Raw genomic sequence first — 21,878 nt, 5'->3', positions numbered from 1 at the left:
CATACCAAAATATTGACATTCTTAGGTAATTCTCTAAAGCAAAGGCAGAACACTAAAGGAAAAATAAATATAAAAAACAAACCTATGGCAAGGAGTTCTATGTCTGTCAGGTAACTAATGCTGCTGAGGAGGGCAAGGTGATCAAGAGTAACAGAAACAGCAAAGAGTGTTTCTCTCAATAAAAGCATAGACTATCTTGGGACTTTGAAAACATGAAGAAAATTCTGTTGTTAAAATATCTCATAGTAATTTAGAAAATTTTTCTTTTATGAGGTAACAATCCTAACAGGACAAACTAAAGAACAAAATAAAAAAATAACTAGGGTTTAATGCTTGTTATGTGCAGTCTATTAGGCTAGGCACTTTACATGCTCATGTAGTCTCCCAACAATCATTTACAATAATATTAAATATCATAATAAGAAAACTTATAGAGTACTTCCTACATTCCAGGTACTTTTCTTTACATATTGTGCTTACATAATAAATATATTTAACCTTACAACAAACCAAGGCGATAGATTATATCATTATCACCATTTTACGACTAAAAATACTGAGACACAGAGAAATTAAATATCTTGCCCAAGGTCACCTAGAATAAAGTGGCTAAGGCAGAACTGAACCAGAACATCTGGTTCCAAAATTCATACTCTTAACCATTATGCCATACTGCACTATCATCATCACTGCTGATGAAAACATATCTCATGAATTTAGAGCAGTGATGAACCTTGAGCCATATTTCAAATCTGATACAATTAAATTGATTAGAGAGGCCTCTCTTTGCATTATGCCCTCCAGACACTTCTTTTGATAGTCAAAGAGAGATTCTGCTTGATTACACACACAAAACAAACTTTTGTCCTGTTTTATGTGTGTAATCAAGCAGAATTCTTTCTTATTTCCCCTCACACTATCTGTCAGTATCTGCATTGCATTCAGTGCTGATTCAGGTAAGCTGGTGATCCTGAAGAAGGCACACTGGAAGCCACAGAGCTTGGAGTGGCCCCAGGAGTGCTCTTAATGCCCGATGCAAGTGAAGTTCAGTGGTCCCCTAAATTCATACTGACAGATGATCATGGCTCAGGGCCAATACAGTTCCAAAAAACAATCTCCAGTTGATAATAAGTTTATGCAGTTCTTTTTATCCCAAGGGATACAAATATTGTGAAAAAGAAAAATATATTTTTTTTTAATAAATAAAAGGCTTAAACAAAAATCTAAGACAAGTATGAGAACAGAAAAAATGAAAACTCATATTTAATAAATTAGAATAAAGATTAAAATACATAATTAAAAAGATGAAATACTATAGACTGCAACTAAACTATAACTTCTTTAGGAATAACAATAATTATAAGATGCTCTAGCATATATATTTGTTGAATATTTGGAGGAGTACTTAAGGTAAACATCTTCACTTATTCCAAAACCCTTTCAAATCCAATATTATTACAAAGCATAAAACATCTAAGCTGATGAAAGTTTACCTGGATTTCAGAAGAATTATTTGTTAGACTCAAATCTAAACATCTGGGCCAAAGTGATGCTTCTTCTTGGAAGGGGTATGTCCCAACAGTGCACTTCACGTGTTGCTCTTAAATCTTCTTTGGCAACAACTTTCTGACAAAAGTAAGTATTCAGAATAACAGGGCAACTTCTGTTTGGGATAATAAGTTTTTGCCTGGAAAAGGAAAAGAAAACAGTTATCTGCAAAGCTGGATTCCCCTCATGTTCTTGCTAAATCAGTAATATAAAGAGCAATGACTCGCCTGCTATGGACAGATAAAACCAAGCCAGCCCACTGAATGACAGCTGCCCTCATAAGCTCAAGAGTGACTAACAAAAAATCTGATTTTACTTTTCCAGCGCAAGTCCTGTGTCAGAAGGAGTAATGAAAGAAGGCCTGGGCTTGAGCTCCCTCAAGTTCTCCTACTCTGGTAGATGATAGCCTTAGGATGCTTCAGGGAAAAATGCAAGGAATGAGCAGACTATCAACAGGCTCAAAGAATTACCCAGACATAGAAATAAATGCTATTTAAAAATAAAACCTTCAGACATTCTGACAGCTCTAATCTTTCAAATAACATGACATCAAATGTAAATCAAATGTCAAAGGAATGCTTTCAGATGGACCACAGTCACTGAAATGCCTCAAATTTAAATAGTAAAGAAGTCTGGTAACAGACAAATTTTCCTGGTTCCTCTCAGACATCTGATTTGAGAAGACTCTTTAGCAACTCATACCTCAAACACAGGTAGTGCTGTTTAACATCAAGAAAAAATTACAACTTCCATTTCTGGGAAGATGGAGTAGACATACTTTCCTCTATTTTTCTCATTAAGTACAACTAAAATGACTGACATTATATATACATTAAATATAAGGAGACACTGAAATGTGGAGAGAAGGCAGACCAGGTAGGACCTAGAGTCTTTGGGACTTATGGAACAACACAGTAGTGAGTTACTGGGTTTTCTTTTTACCTCTTATATCCCAGACTCGCAAATGAAGAACCTGGTAACTTGGAAGCAATAACAGGTACAGACAAAAAAGCCCCTACAAAAGCTTATTCTCTTTAACCAAAGGAATAGGAAAGGGTCAGCCTAGTGAGACAGAAAACTTTTAGAAAATAACTGCTCTACTCTAGGCAAACATCACAGAAAAATTGTGACCTAACACCATGCACATCAGCAAAGGGCGACTGGGAAGCCCAGATGTCCATCCTCATCAGGTTGTAATGAGGAGTCTCTATAGCCCAGTTGGGTGGTATGAGAGAAGGCAGGACAGGGTGTTGGGACTTTGATCCTTGCAGGCTTGTAATGAGTCCTCCTCTCCCCATAAACACCAAGACAGTGGAGACCACCAGGGGACCTGGACTTCTACCCCCATGTGACACTAGAAACCAAACATCCCTCCTCACCATTCTGTCATAGAATCAAAATAGGCCTAGCAGAGAATCAGGACTTTCACCACTGCGCAGGGGTACTGAGGCTACTTTCTACACACTCATCTTCCTCCAGTGTCATCAGTGGAAGCCACATGGGGAAGAGTACCAAGGCACTCCTGGCCCACCCAGCCAGGGTGATGTCAACGGAAGCCTAGGAGGAAGCTGGAACTCATATATGCCCAGCAGTAACAAGGAGTTCATTCTCTCACAGGTATCAATGAAAGCCAAGTGGGAAATCTGAACTTCTACCTCTATTCCCCACTATTCCCCTCCACTTCTCTCAGAGCAGTGGAGATAGGTTTAAACAAGATCTAGAGTTTCATATAATACTCAAAATGTACAGGTTGCCATAAAAAAAAATCACTTGTTATACTAAGAACTAGGAAAAAAATCTCAACTTGAATAAAAATAGAATAAATGACAATGCTGAGATGACACAGGTGTTAAAATTATCTGACAAAGATTCTAAAACGGCCATTACAAACATGCTTCGAAGAGCAATTACAAATGCACACAAGACAAAACAAACAAACAAAACAAAAAACCAGAAAGCCTCAGCAAAAAAATATAAAGTCTTGGCAAAGAAATATTTTTGAAATGAAAATTTTAGAACTAAGAAATGAATAAAAATAAAAAACTCAGTGGATGGGTCCAATAGCAGAATGGAGGTACAGAGAAAAGAATCAGTGAACTTGAAGATAAAATAATAGAAATTAACCAATATGAACAACAAAGGAAGTAGACTGAAACAAACAAAAAAAAACAATGGACAGAACCTCAAGATCTGTGGAAAGAAAAAGAAAAAAGGAAAAAAATATAGGCAAATATAATAGACATTTCTACTGCTGAGTTTTTGAAATTTTATTTGGAGTTGAAGCAAAATTATAACACCGATATGGTTCTACACGCAATGAAAATATTTAAGACAATCATATTATAAATGAAGAGAGTAACAGGGTATAAGAAGTAAGGTTTCCAGCTTTGATATTGGCAATTTGTGACCTCTGTTTTTGTAGCTTTTATAAATTGTGAGACCTAGCAATGAGGTGTTCATAATCCCTTAGAGTAGATATTTTTAATAATTAATTAGAAAACAATCAGTTGACCAGAATGAATAAGAACTTTTAGTCGGCCTCCATCCACATCTCTTTCCTCTGCGGTAGGCACAAGAATTAGGTTCGGTGTTGTGAGGGAGTAGCTAGGCATTGATGATGCAGAGCAGGTGTGAGGTGCATGGCTGCTCACACACTTATACCACTTGCAACAGACATACCAGGAAGAGATTGCTTTAAACAAACTAAATTGACCTGCAACAAGTACTCAGTTGTTTTAAGCTTGTTTCCAGTTTCGTGGGTCACCAGACCCTAGCATGTTAGGCCCTAAAGGAAGCAAGTCACAGAAGAGAGGTCTAATGGAGTGTGAGATGCTAAAGGAATTGGGCCAAGCAGAGGAGAAACCTTCAGATGATTGACCTAAGTTTAGATGCTGGCACATTCTTTGTTTTGTGTTTATCAGAATAAAATCTCATGCCTCGAAGGAACTAGATGAATGAACAATAAGGTCTTAACAATCTATAATTCTGATGTTCTGTCTCTCCTGGTACACTCACATTAGCCTGGTGGGGTGATGAAATTTGAGAAGTCTTTGTAAATATATAATACTGTAAGTGGGTATATTTTATTAGCTGGTTGGCTGGCCTTATATTTGTATTCCATATATTTGTTTCTCTCTGTAATGCTTTAAAAATAATTCTTTGTGCCTCATGTAAAAAAAAAAAAAGTAAGGTTTCTACACTTCACACAAACTGGCAAAATGTCGACCCAGTAGACTGTGATAAGTTATGTATATACAATTTAATGCCTAGAGCAACCAACAGAATAGCTATAAAAAGAGATATGCACAAAAACATTATAAATTAAAATAAAATTCTAAAAAACGTTCAAGCAACCCACATAAAGCCAGGAAAAAGAAAACAGAGAAATGAAAAACAGGGAGAGAACAATAAAGAATAAACAAAAATTAAAAAGGAAGACTTAAGTCATAATATATCAATGATCGCACTATGTGTAAATGGTTAAGATAAACCAATTAAAAGAGATTAGCAGAGTGAATTATAAAACAGGATCCATCTACATGGCTATAAGAAAATATAGAGAAATAGGCAAGATGAAAGTAAAAAGATGGGAAAAATATATCATGTAAACATTAATACAAATATAGCAGGGGAGGAGTACTATTATCACATGAAACAGGCTTCAGAGCAAAGAAAATGATCAGAATCAGAGCGACATTAAATAATTATGAAAGGGTCAATCCACCAAGAAGATATAACAGTCTTAAATGTGTATGCCCCAAACAACATAGATTCAAATTACATAAAGCAAAAACTAATGAAATTGAAAGCAAAAGTCAACAGATCCACAGTTAAAGTTGAAGACTACAACTAAAACATACCTCTCTCAACATTTGATAGATCAACTAGACAAAATATCAGCCATGATATGGAAGAATGCAACAACACTCAAACAATTGACAGGATCTAACTGACATTTGTAAAACAGCAGAATAAATATTCTATTCAGGAGCCCACAAAACATATTCTAAGAGAGACTATGTTATGGGCCATAAGATTAACCTCAACAAAGTTAAAGAACTTAAATGACTGAATGTGCTCTTTGATCACAATAAAAAATAAAAATCAAGGGAAAGATAACAGGAAAATCTCCAAACATTTAGAAACAAAATAATACACTTTTAAGTCATCCATGGGTCAAAGAAGAAGTATCAAGGAAAAGTTAAAAAAAAAAAAAAAAGCATTTAGTGAAAATAAAAATTTAATATATCAAAATTCGTGGGAAACAGCTAAAGCAATACTGACAGGAAATTTTATATCACTTAAAGCTTAAATTAGAAAAGAAGGAAAGTCTAAAATCAATACTCTAAAGTTCTTTCTTCAAACATCTAGAGAAAAAAAACAGCAAAATATAAATATACATAGAGCAAATAGAAGGAAATAAATAATAAATAACAGAAATCAAATTGAAAACAAAAAAACAACACGGGGGAAAATGCAATAAGAATTGCCTTTTGATATGATCGATACAAATGATAAAAAAGGAAAAATAGAGAGGACACAAGTTGCCAATATCAAGAATGAAACAGAGGATATCGCTACAGAAAGAAAGATAAAAAAATGAAAGAAACTACAGACTAACATACCTCAGGAATAGAGATGCAGAAACACTTAACAAAATATTAGCAAATGGAATTCAGAAATACATAAAGGGAATTATACAACATGACAAAGTGAAGTTAATTCCAGGGATGCAAGGCTTGTTTGTACTCAAGCAATATTTGAAATATTTTAATATTTGAAAATTACTTCCATCATATTTAAGGCAAAAGAAGTTATATGATCTCATCAATCAATGCGGAAAAACTTTTACAACATTCAATACTCATTCATAATAATAAACCCAGAAAATCAGAAATAGAGGACTTGTTCAACCTGATAAAGAGCATCTACAAAAATACTACAGCTAACATTATAATTAATAGTGAAAGAATGAATGCTTTCCATCTAAGATGGGAAACAAAGCAACTATGTCTGCTCTCATCACTTTCATTCAAAATAGGACTGGAAGTTCTTACCAGTGCAATAAGGGGCGGGGTGCGGGGGAGGGGGGGCGAGGAGGTGTGGAAAACCATACAGATCATAAAAAGAAAAAAGAAAACTATCCCTATTTTCAGATGATATGATTGCTTGTATGGAAAATTACAGGGAATCAATAAAATAACTAATAAACTAATAAGTGAGTTCAGCAAGATCACAGCGTACATGAAAATCAAATGTATTTCTATATAACATCAATGAACATGCAGACACCAAAACTAAAGATCTAAATAATTTATAATAGCAAAAATAAACAAAAAAACAAAAAAAATCTTTGATGTAAATCTTACAAAACTTGTGAGGATTCTAGTCTTTAAGAATTTCTTTCATTAAGAAAAAAACACCTATATTAACAAAATGACCAATATCTAATTCCAAGTTATCAGTTCTAGCTGTGCAAACATAACTTTGGGCTTTATGTAAAATTTTTGGTATGCAAATCTACCTGCTTAAAGATAAAATGCCTAATATGACTTCATGCAATATGTTCTAGGCTCAACTTACCTCCTAACATGTATAACATGTAATTATATGTAAAGCTTATAATCCTATGATTCTTGTTCAAGAGCTAGGCCTAAGTTTTCTTCAAGATTGTAGTTTATCCTAATCTAGATAAATTCCTTGGTGTCTAGCCTATTTCCATACGATCTATTCAAATACAAACTTGCAATAGTAACATTTTAAGCCTATAGACTACAGGTATAGTAACCACAAAATAAGAAAAAAATTGTGAGAGATAGAAAGACAGAGACACAGGTAGAGACAAAGAATGGGTCAGCAAGAAGAGGATACAAGAAAATAAGAGAGTATGGTTGGGGCATAGTGTCCAGTACTGTCTGGGTACAAGTGCAAATATACTGCATACAGCCGGATGGATGAAAGATGTCATAAAGTTCCAGCTCTTCCATTCAAGTTGGTTTAAAAAAATACGATAAGGCAGTATTATTTTAATAACTAAGTTAAGAAGAAAGCACTAGGTAAAAGTTTTTGTGCATATTTAGAACCTTTCAGTTTACAGATAAACATACCAATATTAGAACTATGTTATGTTCAATATAAAGTCTAGTTTAAGGCCATTAAGTTTCAACTAAAACAGAGAATAACTCCAACTAAGTGAAAGCTTATTAGCCTTTCTTCTCTACTACAAAAAAATTAATACAACTTTCAAAGCTATTTTAATGAGCTCAACCTTCTATTTAATCTATTTAGTTTCAGTCTAAAAAAAAATATCTTCTTTACTTAATAGAAGCCCTTTCTCAAAAGAGAGTTATTTCACTGATTTCGATAACTCTGTTCTCTGCCTCCTTGGCAGGGGCCACATAGCTAATTATGAGCCATTGCCTGCAAAGGGAGCGTAATTTATACACACATATGCGAACACAAAAGGGGCCAATTTTTCTGATCTCTATTTGACAAAGAAAACAAACCCATGCTAGATGCAGGATTATTCCATCAGAATAAATAAAAAACCATTAATATATTTGGACTGCTCTAGTTGCAACTATATTATATAATGTACAAATGTACCCACGATTTCAAGTATTATACTCTTGGTGTTTTTGCTCATTTTCCTCCATTTCCCTCTTATTTACAGGTAGACTTGAAGGGTGTCAAAGTATTTCAACTTCCTTGCTAATCTTTATTATAATGCTAGTATTTTTATTAGCTATTAAAGTCTAACACTCCATATTTTAATAAAATTATATGTATTTCGATATGCAAATACTCAGTCACCAGAACTCGATATATGAAGTAGTCATATATTTGTATCCATACTTAGATCACCATTAATTAAGAGCTATAAATGTAGGCTGATACTATTAGAGACTCAAATATCATAAGCATATTAAAACAATGCAAAAAATATTTCATGTTATATACAAAATTACACTAGTTTTTAGGCTGAGACAATTTTTAAAAAACAGATTCTTCATCTACACAAATGTCTGATGTGATATTTGAGAGCAATGAAGTACAACACAGAACACTTTCTCCTGCATCGCTGTCTTAAGTGTTGTAGGATGTACAGTGTCCCTAACCCCTACCCCCTTAATGCTCAATTATTATAATGCTCCATATTTTAATATTTGCATCCTAGAAATGGAGGTCCCTTTAGTGCTATTAACTCCTTTATTTCCTTCTACATTTTTCAATATTGAATACTCATTTTTATATGAAAATATTTAAAACATTCAAAACATTCTTGATAAAAATTAACTTTGAAATTGTAGCATTCATAGTAATCTGACAAAGAAGGTTGACCCGGCAGAGAACCTCTTTAATAGAAATATAACTCTTTCAGTTTCAAATGGGGGAAAAATGAATTTAGCTGATAAACAATTTACAAATATAAACACTAAATGAAATTCTAGTCTTCTTCAAAACAGAAAACTAAGTGATGCAGTTGGAGTGAATGTCTTTAATTAAATGTGTATTATTTTACAACATCAGAAGCATTTCTGTTTACTCACCCGGCCCTCTGCCTTGGAAGCAAAGTTAGAATTGACCCAAGTTCTCAGATTCCGGGAAATTATAGAGGTGATATACAGTTTCATCCCAAACAGGCAGATTTTAAAAAGTCATAGATTTACTTAGTAACCATTAATGTGGATCTCTTTTATATATAATTAAACAAATCGTTACAAACATCAAAAAAAATTCTAACTATTTTAAAATGTGGCTGAATAATTTTCCATTTTTAAAAATAGCACTTTCATATGTATGTCAGTGTTGTTAACTTTGCTGAAAAGAAGGGAAACCTAAAGTAGAAGTGGTGCTTTGGCTCAGTTCTGGGGCTCTAACAGAGATAAGAACTTACTTTAGAACTGCTTCTTTTTATCACCTAGCAAGTGGTAGGTCATAATATATAAGTATGATTTAAGTCAGGACCATTCTTTATGTCAGTGGACTCCATACTTAAATTTAAAAATTCTGTCAGTAAAACAATTTTTGACTGTATGCTACTAACATATTTATAAATTATATGCATGTATTTCCATTGTAATTATAAATCCTTCACAAAAATAGACATTAAAATGAGATGAAAAGACATTCCAATATTTTCTTTCCACATCTCAATGGATTGTCTTACATTAATATTTAGAAAGGCACACAATTTAAAACTTGTGAATTGTTATTTCTCGAATTTTCAGTTTAATATTTTCAGATTGCCTTTGACTTTGGGTAACTAAAACCACAGAAAGTAAAACTGCAGGTTGCGGGTGGGGGGACTACTATCTAACATTCTATTTCTTTCAGGTATAAGACATAATCCTTCAATATTTGTATATATTGCAAAATGATCACCACAATAAGTCTAGTTAACATCTGTCACCATACATAGTTACAAATATTTTTATTTTTGTGATGAGGACTTTTAAAATCTACTCTTAGCAACTTTCAAATATGCAATAAATTGTTATTAACTATAGTCTCCATGCTGTGCATTACATTCTCATGACTTATTTGCTTTATAATTGAAACTTTGTACCTTTCGACCCCCTCCGCCCATTTTGCCCACCCCCATCCCACCTCTGGCAACCACTAACTTGTTCTATCATGTTTCTGTATAAACAGTACTGGGATTTGAACATAACTAATTCTCTGATTTAAGATAAACACACTTTTGAAATCTTGTTTAAATTTCTCATATATTCATAAGTCCCCTTTATCTTGCAAATATAACTACACAGGTAAGCATTAGTTTAACTAGATCCAAAGGATCATAATTTCTGAATTAGGGAAGCTGAAGGAGGTTTAAAGTATGACTTGGCATAATACGGAAAGTCTGAAATTTTAGACACAGATATAACTTTTTACACTCATATCATCTGGGAAAATAATTCAAATAATAACATATGTACATAAAATGTATCTGCAAGGCTTGTGGATATGGGAAAAACCTTAAAATCCATATGTAGGTCCATTTGTTCATTTTACTCTCTTTTTACTGACCACCTATGATGTGCCAAGCACTGGTCTAGGGAACTGGGAATCCAATCAGAGAAAAGAGAACTGAATAGACAGTTTTACTATGAAGGAAAAGGATGTTACTGGGATATGATACCCAGATAGAAGACCCTCTGGGAGTAATCAATACCACTGGAGTTAGGGAAAGCTTCCCAGGACAAGAAGGCAGATGAGGGGACCCACTGGTCAGGGTGTGTGAAGATACAAGGAAGGGAATGCATGGAGCACTCAAGAGGCTGCCTGGTAGCAATGACAATTATTTAGATTTAATGTGATAAGCAAATATGTCACACCACCACATCATCAAGTCTCTGCAGAAAAAATTCATATGTTCGCTTTCCATCATTAGCGAGCAAAGGAGGTTAGAACTTTTAAACATCCGTATCCATGGTACCATTATTTCTCTAGGTAGTATGACCTCTCAATTTTTTTTTACACTGCAGGCCAATATTGATTGGTGTGGACTTTATAATCATCTTTCTATTTATCTTATTGCCACAAATGTTATGTGATGATCAAAAAGCAAGTTTACAGAGCATGTATGGATTAATATTATAGCATGTTTAACTAGCTTTCCTAAGATCGAAGATCAACCAAAAATAAAAACAAACCTAAGGTGTTAAACCTCACTTGATAATCACATATATGATCAATAACATCAGTTAACACTGTCATGACACCAGACTCACACTGATTCTTCTGTTTAAGGAATCTGAAGAATATGCATTTACTTTCTAGTAAACACTTTGAGTATCCCTGAGAAGTTGGCAGCCATGGTGGCAGGACTTTAATATGGCAATAACACCCATGAATGAAATACACAAAAAATCTAGAAAGTAGCATTTTTCAGTGGAATCCAGCTACTAGGGTTTCTTGTAGAAATCTTTTTTCTTTAATATATAGGTAATATTATATATTCAATAAAAATGGCAATTTGTCAAAATGTTTTCTGAAAACAGAAATGACTGCCCAAATACATATGCTTTGCCTTAAGAACCATATCTACTTCTTATATATATATTACTTGAAAATGTTATGCATGCAACTCAAGTAACAGGAAACAATAGACTTTTAAAATTTTTTCTATGAGACCAGAGAAGGAAAAACAATTGAGACATCTTTTCATTTTCTATCACTGTCAAAGGTTAACAGTATAATCACTATTAAACACTGTCACAGTGAAATACCCTGTTAGCAACTTGTTTTCAGAAACTGTGAGGTTTATGAGAGATACTTACTTTTCTTTTTCTACTAGTTATGCTTCCTCAAATTTTTTTTGTGCCTAGCAATTAATTAAATCAAGAATATATTTTGCACTGGATATGCTGAAAGGGACAATTGTGACTGACATGGAGATTACCATAAACCCCTTAAAAAAACAGTATTTGGTCCAAATCATAAACTAAGATCTATTTGCTTGTTTACTGTCTGGGAAGAAGACCTACAAACCCGTGATGGGTGGCAAAGAGGATTAAGTGATTAATGGAATTAATGTAGTAACCAAAAAAAAAAAAAAACCACACATATAATTGTCTTTTCTTCCTCCTTTCCCTCCATTTTCTTCTTTCCTTTTTTTTTTTTCTCATTAGCAGGTGGTTGGTTTTGGTTTTACTTTAAGCTAAACATTAAAACAAATTACAAGTTAACAGTTCATGCAACTCAGATTTAGCATTGTTGATTATCATAAAACATATTGTTCCTAATTTTAAAAACTGTGATTTATATAATTTATTGGCATTTTTGCAGAATAGGTTTAAGTCAGATAACAGATTTATAAAAGCAAATGAGTAATGTAAAAAAAATGGGTAATGTGTTGAAATTTAATGTTTCTATTATTAAAATAGATATGTTTACTTAATTCATGGTCATGGTTCCTTTTTTAATTTTGAGAGAACTATTTTATTTTACTTTTTTGAATTTTTTTCACCAGCTTTTTTGAAGTATAATAGACAATTAGTTTCTCATATTTACATTGAACAATTCAATGAGTTTTTTAAAAATTATAGTTGGCATATAATAATACATTAGTTTCATTTGTACAGCTTAGTGATTAGAGATCTATATAACTCACAAAGTGGTCACCCTACTAAATCAGGTCAATCCTCTTCTCTCACATTATTTTTTACATTGTTGACTATTTTCCTTAAGCTATACTTTATATCTCCATGACTTTTTTGTATCTATCCATTTGTACTTCTTAATCCCTTTGCCCTTTTTCACAGTGTCCCCCAACCCCTACCCATATAGTAACCCTCAAAATATTCTCTATATCTATGAGTTTGTTTCCATTTTCTTGTTATTGTTGTTTATATTGTTCTTTAGATTCCATGAAATCATGTAGTACTTGTCTTTCTCTGTGTGACTTACTTCACTCAGCACAATATCTTCTAGGTTCATCAAGGCAATATCTTTTTCCATCTCTCTCTAGTCTGTGTGTGTCTTTTAATCTGAATTGAGTCTCCTGTAGGCAGTATATGTAGGGGTCTTGTTTTCTTATCCTTTCAGCTTCCCTGTCTTTTGGTTGCAGCACTTAATTCTTTTCCATTTGAGGTACTTGTTGATAGGAATGTAGTTGTTACCATTCTTTATTCCTGTTTTGGATACATGTTTTTTCTTCTTAAAGAAGTCCTACCAACAGTTCCTGTAATATGGGCTTGGTGTTCATGAATTCCTTTAGCTTTTTTCTTCTTTGGTCTAGGAAGTTCTTTATTTGTCCTTCGACTCTAAATGATAGCTTTGCTGGATAAAGTATTGGCAATAACACCCATGAATGAAATACACAAAAATTTTTGCTGGATAAAGTATTGTTGGTTGTAGATCCTGCATTTTCATCACATCGAATATTTTGTGCCAAGTTCTTCTGTCCTGCATGGTTTCTTTTGAGAAATCAGCTGCCAGTCTTATGGGTGCTCCCACATAGGTAATTAACTGCTTTTTACCTGCTACTTTTAAGACTCTCTCTTTGTATTTAACCTCTGGCATTTTAATTATGATGTGTCTTGGTGTGGTCTCTTTGGGTTCATTTTTCTGGGGACTCTCTGAGCTTCCTGCGGTTTTATATCTATTTCCTTCACCAGGTTAGGGAAGTTTTTATCATTATTTCTTCAAATAGCTGTTCGACATCTTGTTTTCCTGTAGGTACCCTGATGACATGGATATTTTTACCTTTAATAGTATCCTATAGGCTCCTTAAATTATTATTATAGTCTTGGCTTCTTTTTTCTTGCCATTCTGATTGCAGGTCCTTGGCTTTCTCATCCCCTGTATAGGTCATTTGATCCTCTTCTTTATTCACTTTGTTTTTTTTTCCATTTAATATACTTTTCTTCATTTCTGACTGGTTCCCTTTTATAATTTCCGTTTCCATTTTTATGTTTTTTATCTCTTTGTTGAAGTTCTCACTGAATTTATCTACTCTTCTCGTAAGTTCATGGAGCGTTTTTACAACCAGTGTTTTGAACTCTGCATTTGTGAGATTGTTTGACATCATTATTTCTGGATCTCTGTTCTGTTCTCTCATATTGTTTCTGCTTCTTTTGGCTGCCTTTCTGTTCTGCCTTTCTTTTGGCTGTCTTCCCATTTTGGCTGCCTTTCTGTGTCTCTTTCTATGTACTAAGCAAAACTCTTGGTTCTCCCGGTCTTATTAGTACAGCTTTGTGTAGTAGGTGTCCAGTGGCACAGTCCTGAGTGGGGTTCAGCTGCAGCTTAAATTTAGCCCAAGCCTGTGCCTCTTAGGGGCCACCCGTTAAGATTCAGCAAGCAATCCACAGGTGCTGTGCTTATAGCTGCCTCAAAGGGCCACACCAGAAACCGAGGCCAGCTGCTGCCAGTGTGAGTCTAGGCCCAGCTCAGCAAGGATCACCTGAGTAGCTGAGGATACACCTGGATGTGGCTTGGGTGGGGCCACGAGTTGGGGGAGGCAGGGTTTCAGGGGATCCTCTGGGCAGAGAGACCTCTGTTATCCAGTCTGATGACATTTCTGCTACGGCAGTGCTGAGACTGCGCACTGGGAGAGGGTAAAGCTCAACAGAGGAACAATGGATACCGCAGCTACTTCTGTATAGAGTGAGTCTCACCTTGGCCCTCACTCTGACAACTCAGTGTTCCCCTGTAAGTCCCTGGTGCCCGCTGCGCAGCCAAACTGGCTTTGGCGCTCAGAGCGAGCAGGTCCGTCACTGCAAGAGTCTGCTTGCAGACAGGGCCCCTTTAATAGGCATTTGGTGTTGCCGCTGCCGCAGGCTACGTCTCACTCAGCAGCTCGAGATCTGGCAGCCCCATGTCCTCGCCCTGTCCTACCTTCTGCCATTGCAGGGTGATTTCTTAGATTTCTCCTTAGTTGTACGGCTTGTTCATCTAGATCCTAGTCAATTTTTCTTTGCTGTTTGCTCCTTGTTTCTGTCACAACTCTGATTTGGTTGCCAGAGGGATGAACAGAGCCTCTATCATCTATGCCATTCCCTGCCCCCACCCCATAAATTTTTAATAGAAAATTATCCTGCCCACCTTCTCAGTTATTTAAAGAGTGGGCACTCCTCTCCACCAAAAAATCAGATTTACTCTAAGTAAAAATTTAAAAACAAGTCTTAGAAAATATCTCTATAGTAAAGAATTAAGCCAATTTCATAAATAAAAAGTTTAAGGCTTATACATCCTCTGTTTTCAACTTCATATTTGACAAGATTTGTCTCCTGTGTTCAATGTGTTTCTTTTACCTTCTTACCCAATCAGATCCATGTATCTAAGAAACTGATAAAAACACTGATGTAGAACACCAACACATAATTGTATGCTATTTTTAAATCCCCAGTCTCTTTTCATCCAAATAAACACAACATTAAGGACCAGTTTATTTGTTTGAAATTCCATAGTATAATAAATATATATAATAAATTCATAGAAGTATGAATTCATAGGTTATGAGAATAAACTTCCTCTATAAACTAGAATTCTAATTATCTAGACAAATATAAGTCTTTGATCATTTCCTTTTTTGAGACACAGGATCACTGGAAATGGCAATTTATAGAAAGAAACACCATAATTTTTGGCAGTGGTTGCAAATTTTATTTTCAAGGCACAAATCCTATACTTTTATTCAGTAACAAAAATCCTGCCAGAACTTAACAGAATATGAAGACTATAAAGACTGTAAAAAAGGAGAACAAAGCAGGAAGAAAAACATGGTCTGAAATCAGTCTGACCTGGGTTTATATTCTAGCTCTGCCACTTATTGCCTATTTTATCTTGATTAAATTACTTCAATTTCCTGAACTTTAACTTTTTTATATCTAAAATGAGGATCAAACATACCCAATAGTGTTATTGTGAGATTAGGTAGATATATTCATATATACAGCCATACATGTATACATGTATATACAATGCTTGACATACATACTAGACACTATTTAAGAATAGCTAATATTACTTGATACAGGCTATTTCTAAAATATCTACAGGTTAACTTAATTCTTCCAACGTAAGGTAGGATATCTCAGAAAAGTTTAGTTTTCTCTGGGTAGTATATTCATTTCTATTGACAAATGGGTAATTAAAGGCTTTAAAAATGTTCAAGCACTTTTACTTAGTCATTGTTAAGAATCTATACCAATGAAATAATCAGACATGGAGAAAAACATTTACGTCACGTTAATCACATTTATTATCGTGAAATATAGCAAGGTATCTTAATTTCTAACAAAAAGTAGAAAAATAAATCATGAAACAGCTATACAAATGATAGCATTAAAAATCCTAATTCAAAAAATACATTTAATGCATTAGAAAAACAGACTCGTCTATATGAACCATGTGATCCCAAGACGGTAGTACTATTTATTACTAATATAAGAGTCTTACAAAGAGGAAGTGCTAGAATTATCTGCACCAAAAAATTAAGCAATTTACCCCTAAATGAAAGGCTTATATAAAGGTAACTTTATATTATTGTCTTCCCCCCGCCACCACGAAAAGTTTATTCTTTAATACATATAGATAAACACTTCAATCTACCTTTTCTTTAATAATAAATTGCCTCATTACTTGATAAATTAAGTAACAATCACTTCCTATGAGTACTCTCAAATATGCCCAAACTGACCTAAGAGTCAAAATTTCCCTCATATCTTTTCCTGAGCATCACAATTATATATAAAACAATTTCTCTTTCTCTTTCTTACCTCCATCCCTCTTTCTATCTCTCCATTCCTTCTTCCCCACCCTGTAATTTTAGATTTGTGCCATTCACAGTACCATCTCTTTACAGAGTAAAGTTTGTGAGTCTAGCATAAAAGGCTGATTATTATTTTTTTTAGCACTTTGCTTCATTAAAGCATGTTCCAATAGGTCAATGTAGCACAATGCTATGTATGGCTGGGCTACATACAGGTATAGTTTTTGGATAAAGAGTTATACCTGTTCTATTCAATTAGATTTTTTAAAAAAATCAGAAGTAGAAATCCTTATTACAAGATCCAAATATATGCATTAATAAGTGGAATACATAGTGCAGTCCTAAAAGAAAACTGGATACCTGTATCAGTTATGACTGGTTTCTATCTTTAAGGATCATTTCACCACTGAGTTACATAAGGCATTTCTTGAATATTAATCTAAATGTATTTGCATGCTTTTCCCAGGCTAATATTTAACTTTATCTTATAGGTTTTATCTCCCAATGTAACTCCAGAACAGAAATTTCAAACTTCAGCATGACTCAGAATCATAGGTTTGTTAAAACACAGAGTGTTGCACTCCACTCCCAGACTTTCTGATTCACTAGGTCTGGGGTGGGTTCCACTAATTTGCATTTTTAACAATTCCAAAGCAATGTTGATGTTGCTGGTCCTATGACCATACTTTGAGGATTACTACTGTAGAAAAACTCACATGACCATTTACACTGTCCTGGCTTTACTCAAGTACCTAAGAATGCATCTCAGGCTTACTCCCTTCAGCTTATAAAACACCTGCTCAACTATCAGGACTTAGCAGAAATGATAGGAAGGTCTTCTATGGATCCATTCTGTTTTGCCAGAACTTATAGAAAAGAGCACTTCCTCCTTTGTGTTCCGCTACATCTGGTGGATTTCTGAAATCATTATAGCTATAGAATTTTAATGCTTTAACTTATTGACATGGAAGGCTTGGCTTTTCCCCCTCTTAATTAACAAAGATCTCACTCCATGCACCTGAAAAAAAGATAAAGATTATATCTTATGTCTCTGGTTTCACAGTTCAATTGCTGCAGAGAAAATTATAACTTGACAAACATTTTTGTTCACTTGATTGAGTTAATATAGCCTTCTATGCACCTCATCCGTAGTGTCAACAAATTAAGTCATCAAGTAATATACACTTTTTAAGAAACATCCAATACACCATTCCACATTTTCTTGAGGTGCAAACTGTCTATTCAGAACAGCAGTGTGGTATAGCAGGCAGAACAAAGAATATGAAGTCTAGAGACTTTGATTGAAGTCTCAATTTTGTACCTTACAAGCCAAATGATCTGACTAGATTAATAGAATCCATTTGGTCTTATTTATGTGTATAAGAACATTTGTTAGAATGTTTTAAAGCAATAATGGAAATTATTTGACACATTAAATGCTTTACATAAATGATTTTATTCTTCAAAGATATCGGATTTAGAAAATCTATTCTTGAAAATTTCAATATAGTATCTTTCCAATAACAAATCATTTAAATGAAACTTAATGTTATTTAAACAAAACTTGATGCTTTTTAAAAACTACCTAAATTGAGAATCTTTGGTATAGCAATTTTTAATCAGAAATATATGAATTTCCAAATATATGAATTGAAGTAACAAAGCTACTTCAATTCTAGGATATCAATAACTACAAACCTCAACTGTGAGGACCACCTTCAAAGAAAACAAAATACAAACAAAAAGATCAATTGACAATACTCAAGACAAGGGGTCAGAATAAGTGACTCAATTTTTATTTACATTAATTTTTACTAGAGCTCTGAGAAAAATGAACTGGCTCAGGATAAACTAAAGAATCACATCAGTAAAAACAGCTAGGCAGTTCTACTTATTCTGCAGTCTAGTTTTTTAATTCTAATTGACATGAAGAGTCCATTTAAAAATGTTTTAATGGTTCAAACTTTTGATTTCACATGATATAAAAATTGAACGGCACAAAATATGAGGAACAGACTATAGTATTTGAATAAGGGAAGAAAAAAATCAAATGGATTGAAAAATGTTTTTCTAAAATCCAGGAAATGTCCCAATTTGAAATTTCAGTTGAAAATTTATAAAATCTAGAATAAAAGGATTCACTCTGAATGGCAATAAAAATAATTTGAGAAAACAATGGTCATAAAAGAAATGAAACTGACACTGCTAAAATAAAAAATCAGAAAAATAAGCCCAAGAAATATCCTTAAAAAAATAAAAATCACAAAGCCTAGGTTTAATTATTACTGCAAATAGGCAAATGCTAAGCTTAGTCTAGCTTCGAACAGAACAAACATCAGCTAAACTAGATAAATGTGCAAGACTGGTTAAAGAACACTGCTTTAAATTATAAAAAGAATAAGAACATTCTGGAATCAAAACTCTTTTAGAGGAAGCACAGCTTCTTTTGAATGGCACTGCTTATTTTCACAAAGAGATTAGGGCAAAGATGCATGGCAACATCCTCAGAATGTCACAGAGCAACCAGAGCACAAAACCATAGCAGGGTGTGTTATATGTTAAAATAAAAATAATTCCACAAGGTGAGCTTCAACCATCCATGAGAGATACTAGCTAGGGTCTGAAGATCATATACAATTTTTGACCCTTAGAAAGTGAGACTGTGTTCTGAAAAGGAAAACTTTCTCTGAGGCTCTATAACTATCTCAAGGCTAGTGCTGGTGAGGATTTAACCAGGGGAGGGGATGAAATCTCCAGGGTTTTTTTTCTCTTCTAACTTGCTCCTTTTACCTTCCTTCAGACTTAGCTTCTCTAAGAATTTGTCCTCCAGAGAGCTGCCTGGCTCTGGTCTCAGATGCTCTCCTCCTCCCTCCTACGTGGCTGCAAAGTAGAGGAGTGTTTGGCAGGACCTGAGGGCTGCTGGGCAGGCAGCCCCATGACAGACCACTCAACATGATCTGAGACTCCCATGTTTTCTCAGGATTTCTGAGCATCCCTACCTGAAGGTGAAGTGTGTGGCCATGGAGAAGTCGGTATGCCATTATACTTTCAATTCTTCATCCTTGAAGTTTACTAGCTTAAAATACAAACTTATAGCTACAAATATTCATCTGCTGTACCCACCCACATTTCCAAGTCTTCCCAGGTGCTGGCTTGCCCAGCACTCTGCTGAGACCTCTAGAAGACAATCAGGACAATTAGCAAGTAGACTGTTCTCAAAAGCTCATCATGTAGAAGTTTCACTTTATAATTTAAACATATTATTTAAAATAGAACCTCAAATCATTTTGTTGTTTAGGCTAATCTGTTATTTATTACCTGGATAATGTGAATGGTTTCCTTCTTAAATATAGAACATTTTTGTTTGTTAATATAAAAACAAGCACATAAAGATTTATTTTCATCAATGATGGAATCATTTCCTTTGGTCCATAGGGTATCATTTAATGCTCTTTTCTTTCTGGAGTCTTTTTAGTGGGCTTCCTCTGGGCAGGTGACAGCAAAGCTCTGAGTCAATGTGTGTGAGAGCACAAGAGGAAAACAGCCATTTGAATGGAAGCTTTTTTTGGTCTGCTTTTAGGTGGGGCAACCCTTGGTTGACCTCACAGATTGCAAGTACCTTGTCAGCTTACAATCCTTTATTTTTTATGCCTACAGCACCTGGTCTTCCAAGGTGATCTCCCATCCAAGTACTAACCAGGCCCCACCCTGCTTAGCTTCCGAGATCAGATGGGATCAGGCTTGTTCAGGGTGGCATGGCTGTAGACTGGAAGTCTTTTTCATACTTCATTTTTGTCTTTAAAACATTTCTCATTTGCAAAGCAGATCTTCAAAAGAAACAATACAGGTATTAACTGTACCTGTATAAACTGGTAAATAAACTGGTAAAAGAACATGTGTTTATATGTTCTTTTACCAGTTTATTACTGATAATATCAATTGAATTCTTGGCCCCCTAAAATTTGTGGTTAAAGATATAGGTATGTTAGGTTATAAACTATCATTCTGATGAGCTATAAATACAGTGATAAAGATTATCTAAGTTGTTGTTGTTTTTTTTAAATGCCTACAGCACCTGGTCTCCCTAGGTGGTCTCCTATCCAAGTACTAACTAGGCCCAACCCTGCTTAGCTTCCGAGATCAGATGAGATCGGGAGTGTTCAGGGTAGCATGGCCATAGACTCTAAGTTGTCTTTATCAAAATAAATCACATAGTTTACTGATGTTAGATTTTAAATTCTCTGTAGCCTCCTCTCGGGAAAATAACATCCAAGTATTTATATTATTTCAAATTTTATAATATCTCAATTAAATTTTTCTCCAGTACATTTACTGAGCACTAATTATGTATAAGAAATTACTCAGTACACCAATGGATACAAACAAGAATAGGATTAACTTGATAAAGAGTTTATTAGAAGGAAAGCATAATAGTTATGCATTTTGTTATTATGTTTAGTGTAATATTCAATAATCATAATGTTTATTATAATACTTGTATTTTATACATTAATTAAATGAGAATTTTATAAATATTTTTCCTTAAATGATCTCTTTTGATTCTTGTAACTACTCTGGGAGGAAAGTAGGGTATATAGAATTATCTCCAGTTTAGAGGTGAAGGCTGTGTGATTTGCACAGCAAATGAAAGGCTACAGCTAGAACCAAGGCCTTGGACTCCTAAACTGGGAGTGATGTACCATGATGTGACTGATCTTATAATGACAACTAAAAGAGAGCCCACCATAGTTAACACTTCTTCATGTTTCCAATTTGCCTGACACCTTCCAAATTAACTCCTTTACACCTCACAGAAGATCCTCTGAGGTACAGAGAAGTACAGTAATTGCTTAGGGGTACACAGCTAATAAGTGGTGGATGAAGATTTGAATAGACGCAGTCTGACTTGAAAACCCATGACCTTAAAATCATTACTCTTATTGGCATTTCTGTAGGTCTTCTTTGGAGAAATGTCTATGCACATTCTTGGCCTATTTTGAAAACTGGTTGTCTTTTTTATCACTGAGTTGTAAGAGTTCCTTATATAGTCTAGGTATGAGTCACTTATCAGATATCTGATTTGTGAATATTTCTTCCCATTCTATGTGTT

At 34.3% G+C, this 21,878-nt stretch overlaps 1 protein-coding gene, 1 non-coding gene and 1 pseudogene across 3 annotated transcripts in view; all 3 read right to left on the bottom strand.

Annotated features, from left to right (window-relative positions):
- LOC120592711 (DNA repair-scaffolding protein-like) overlaps positions 1–21,878 on the bottom strand; it is a 318,688-nt gene that overhangs the window by 674 nt on the left and 296,136 nt on the right. The window contains exon 9 of one of the 2 annotated variants that reach the window (XM_039850433.1): positions 1,494–1,687. In XM_039850433.1, the coding sequence (XP_039706367.1) occupies positions 1,510–1,687 (178 nt within the window). In that variant the 3' untranslated portion in view covers positions 1,494–1,509. Of the gene's footprint in view, positions 1–1,493; positions 1,688–21,878 lie in introns of those variants that run through there. The other variant, XM_039850437.1, reaches the window with a different exon arrangement.
- LOC120592731 (5S ribosomal RNA) lies at positions 20,417–20,535 on the bottom strand. The gene has a single exon (XR_005650201.1). It is a non-coding gene; the product is annotated as a 5S ribosomal RNA (ribosomal RNA).
- On the bottom strand, positions 20,832–20,950 carry LOC120592755 (uncharacterized; annotated as a pseudogene).

Source organism: Pteropus medius, unplaced genomic scaffold, assembly GCF_902729225.1.
Source record: "Pteropus medius unplaced genomic scaffold, Ma_sr-lr_union100, whole genome shotgun sequence".
NCBI lineage: Eukaryota > Metazoa > Chordata > Mammalia > Chiroptera > Pteropodidae > Pteropus > Pteropus medius.
This window is presented reverse-complemented; position numbering and strand designations above follow the sequence as displayed.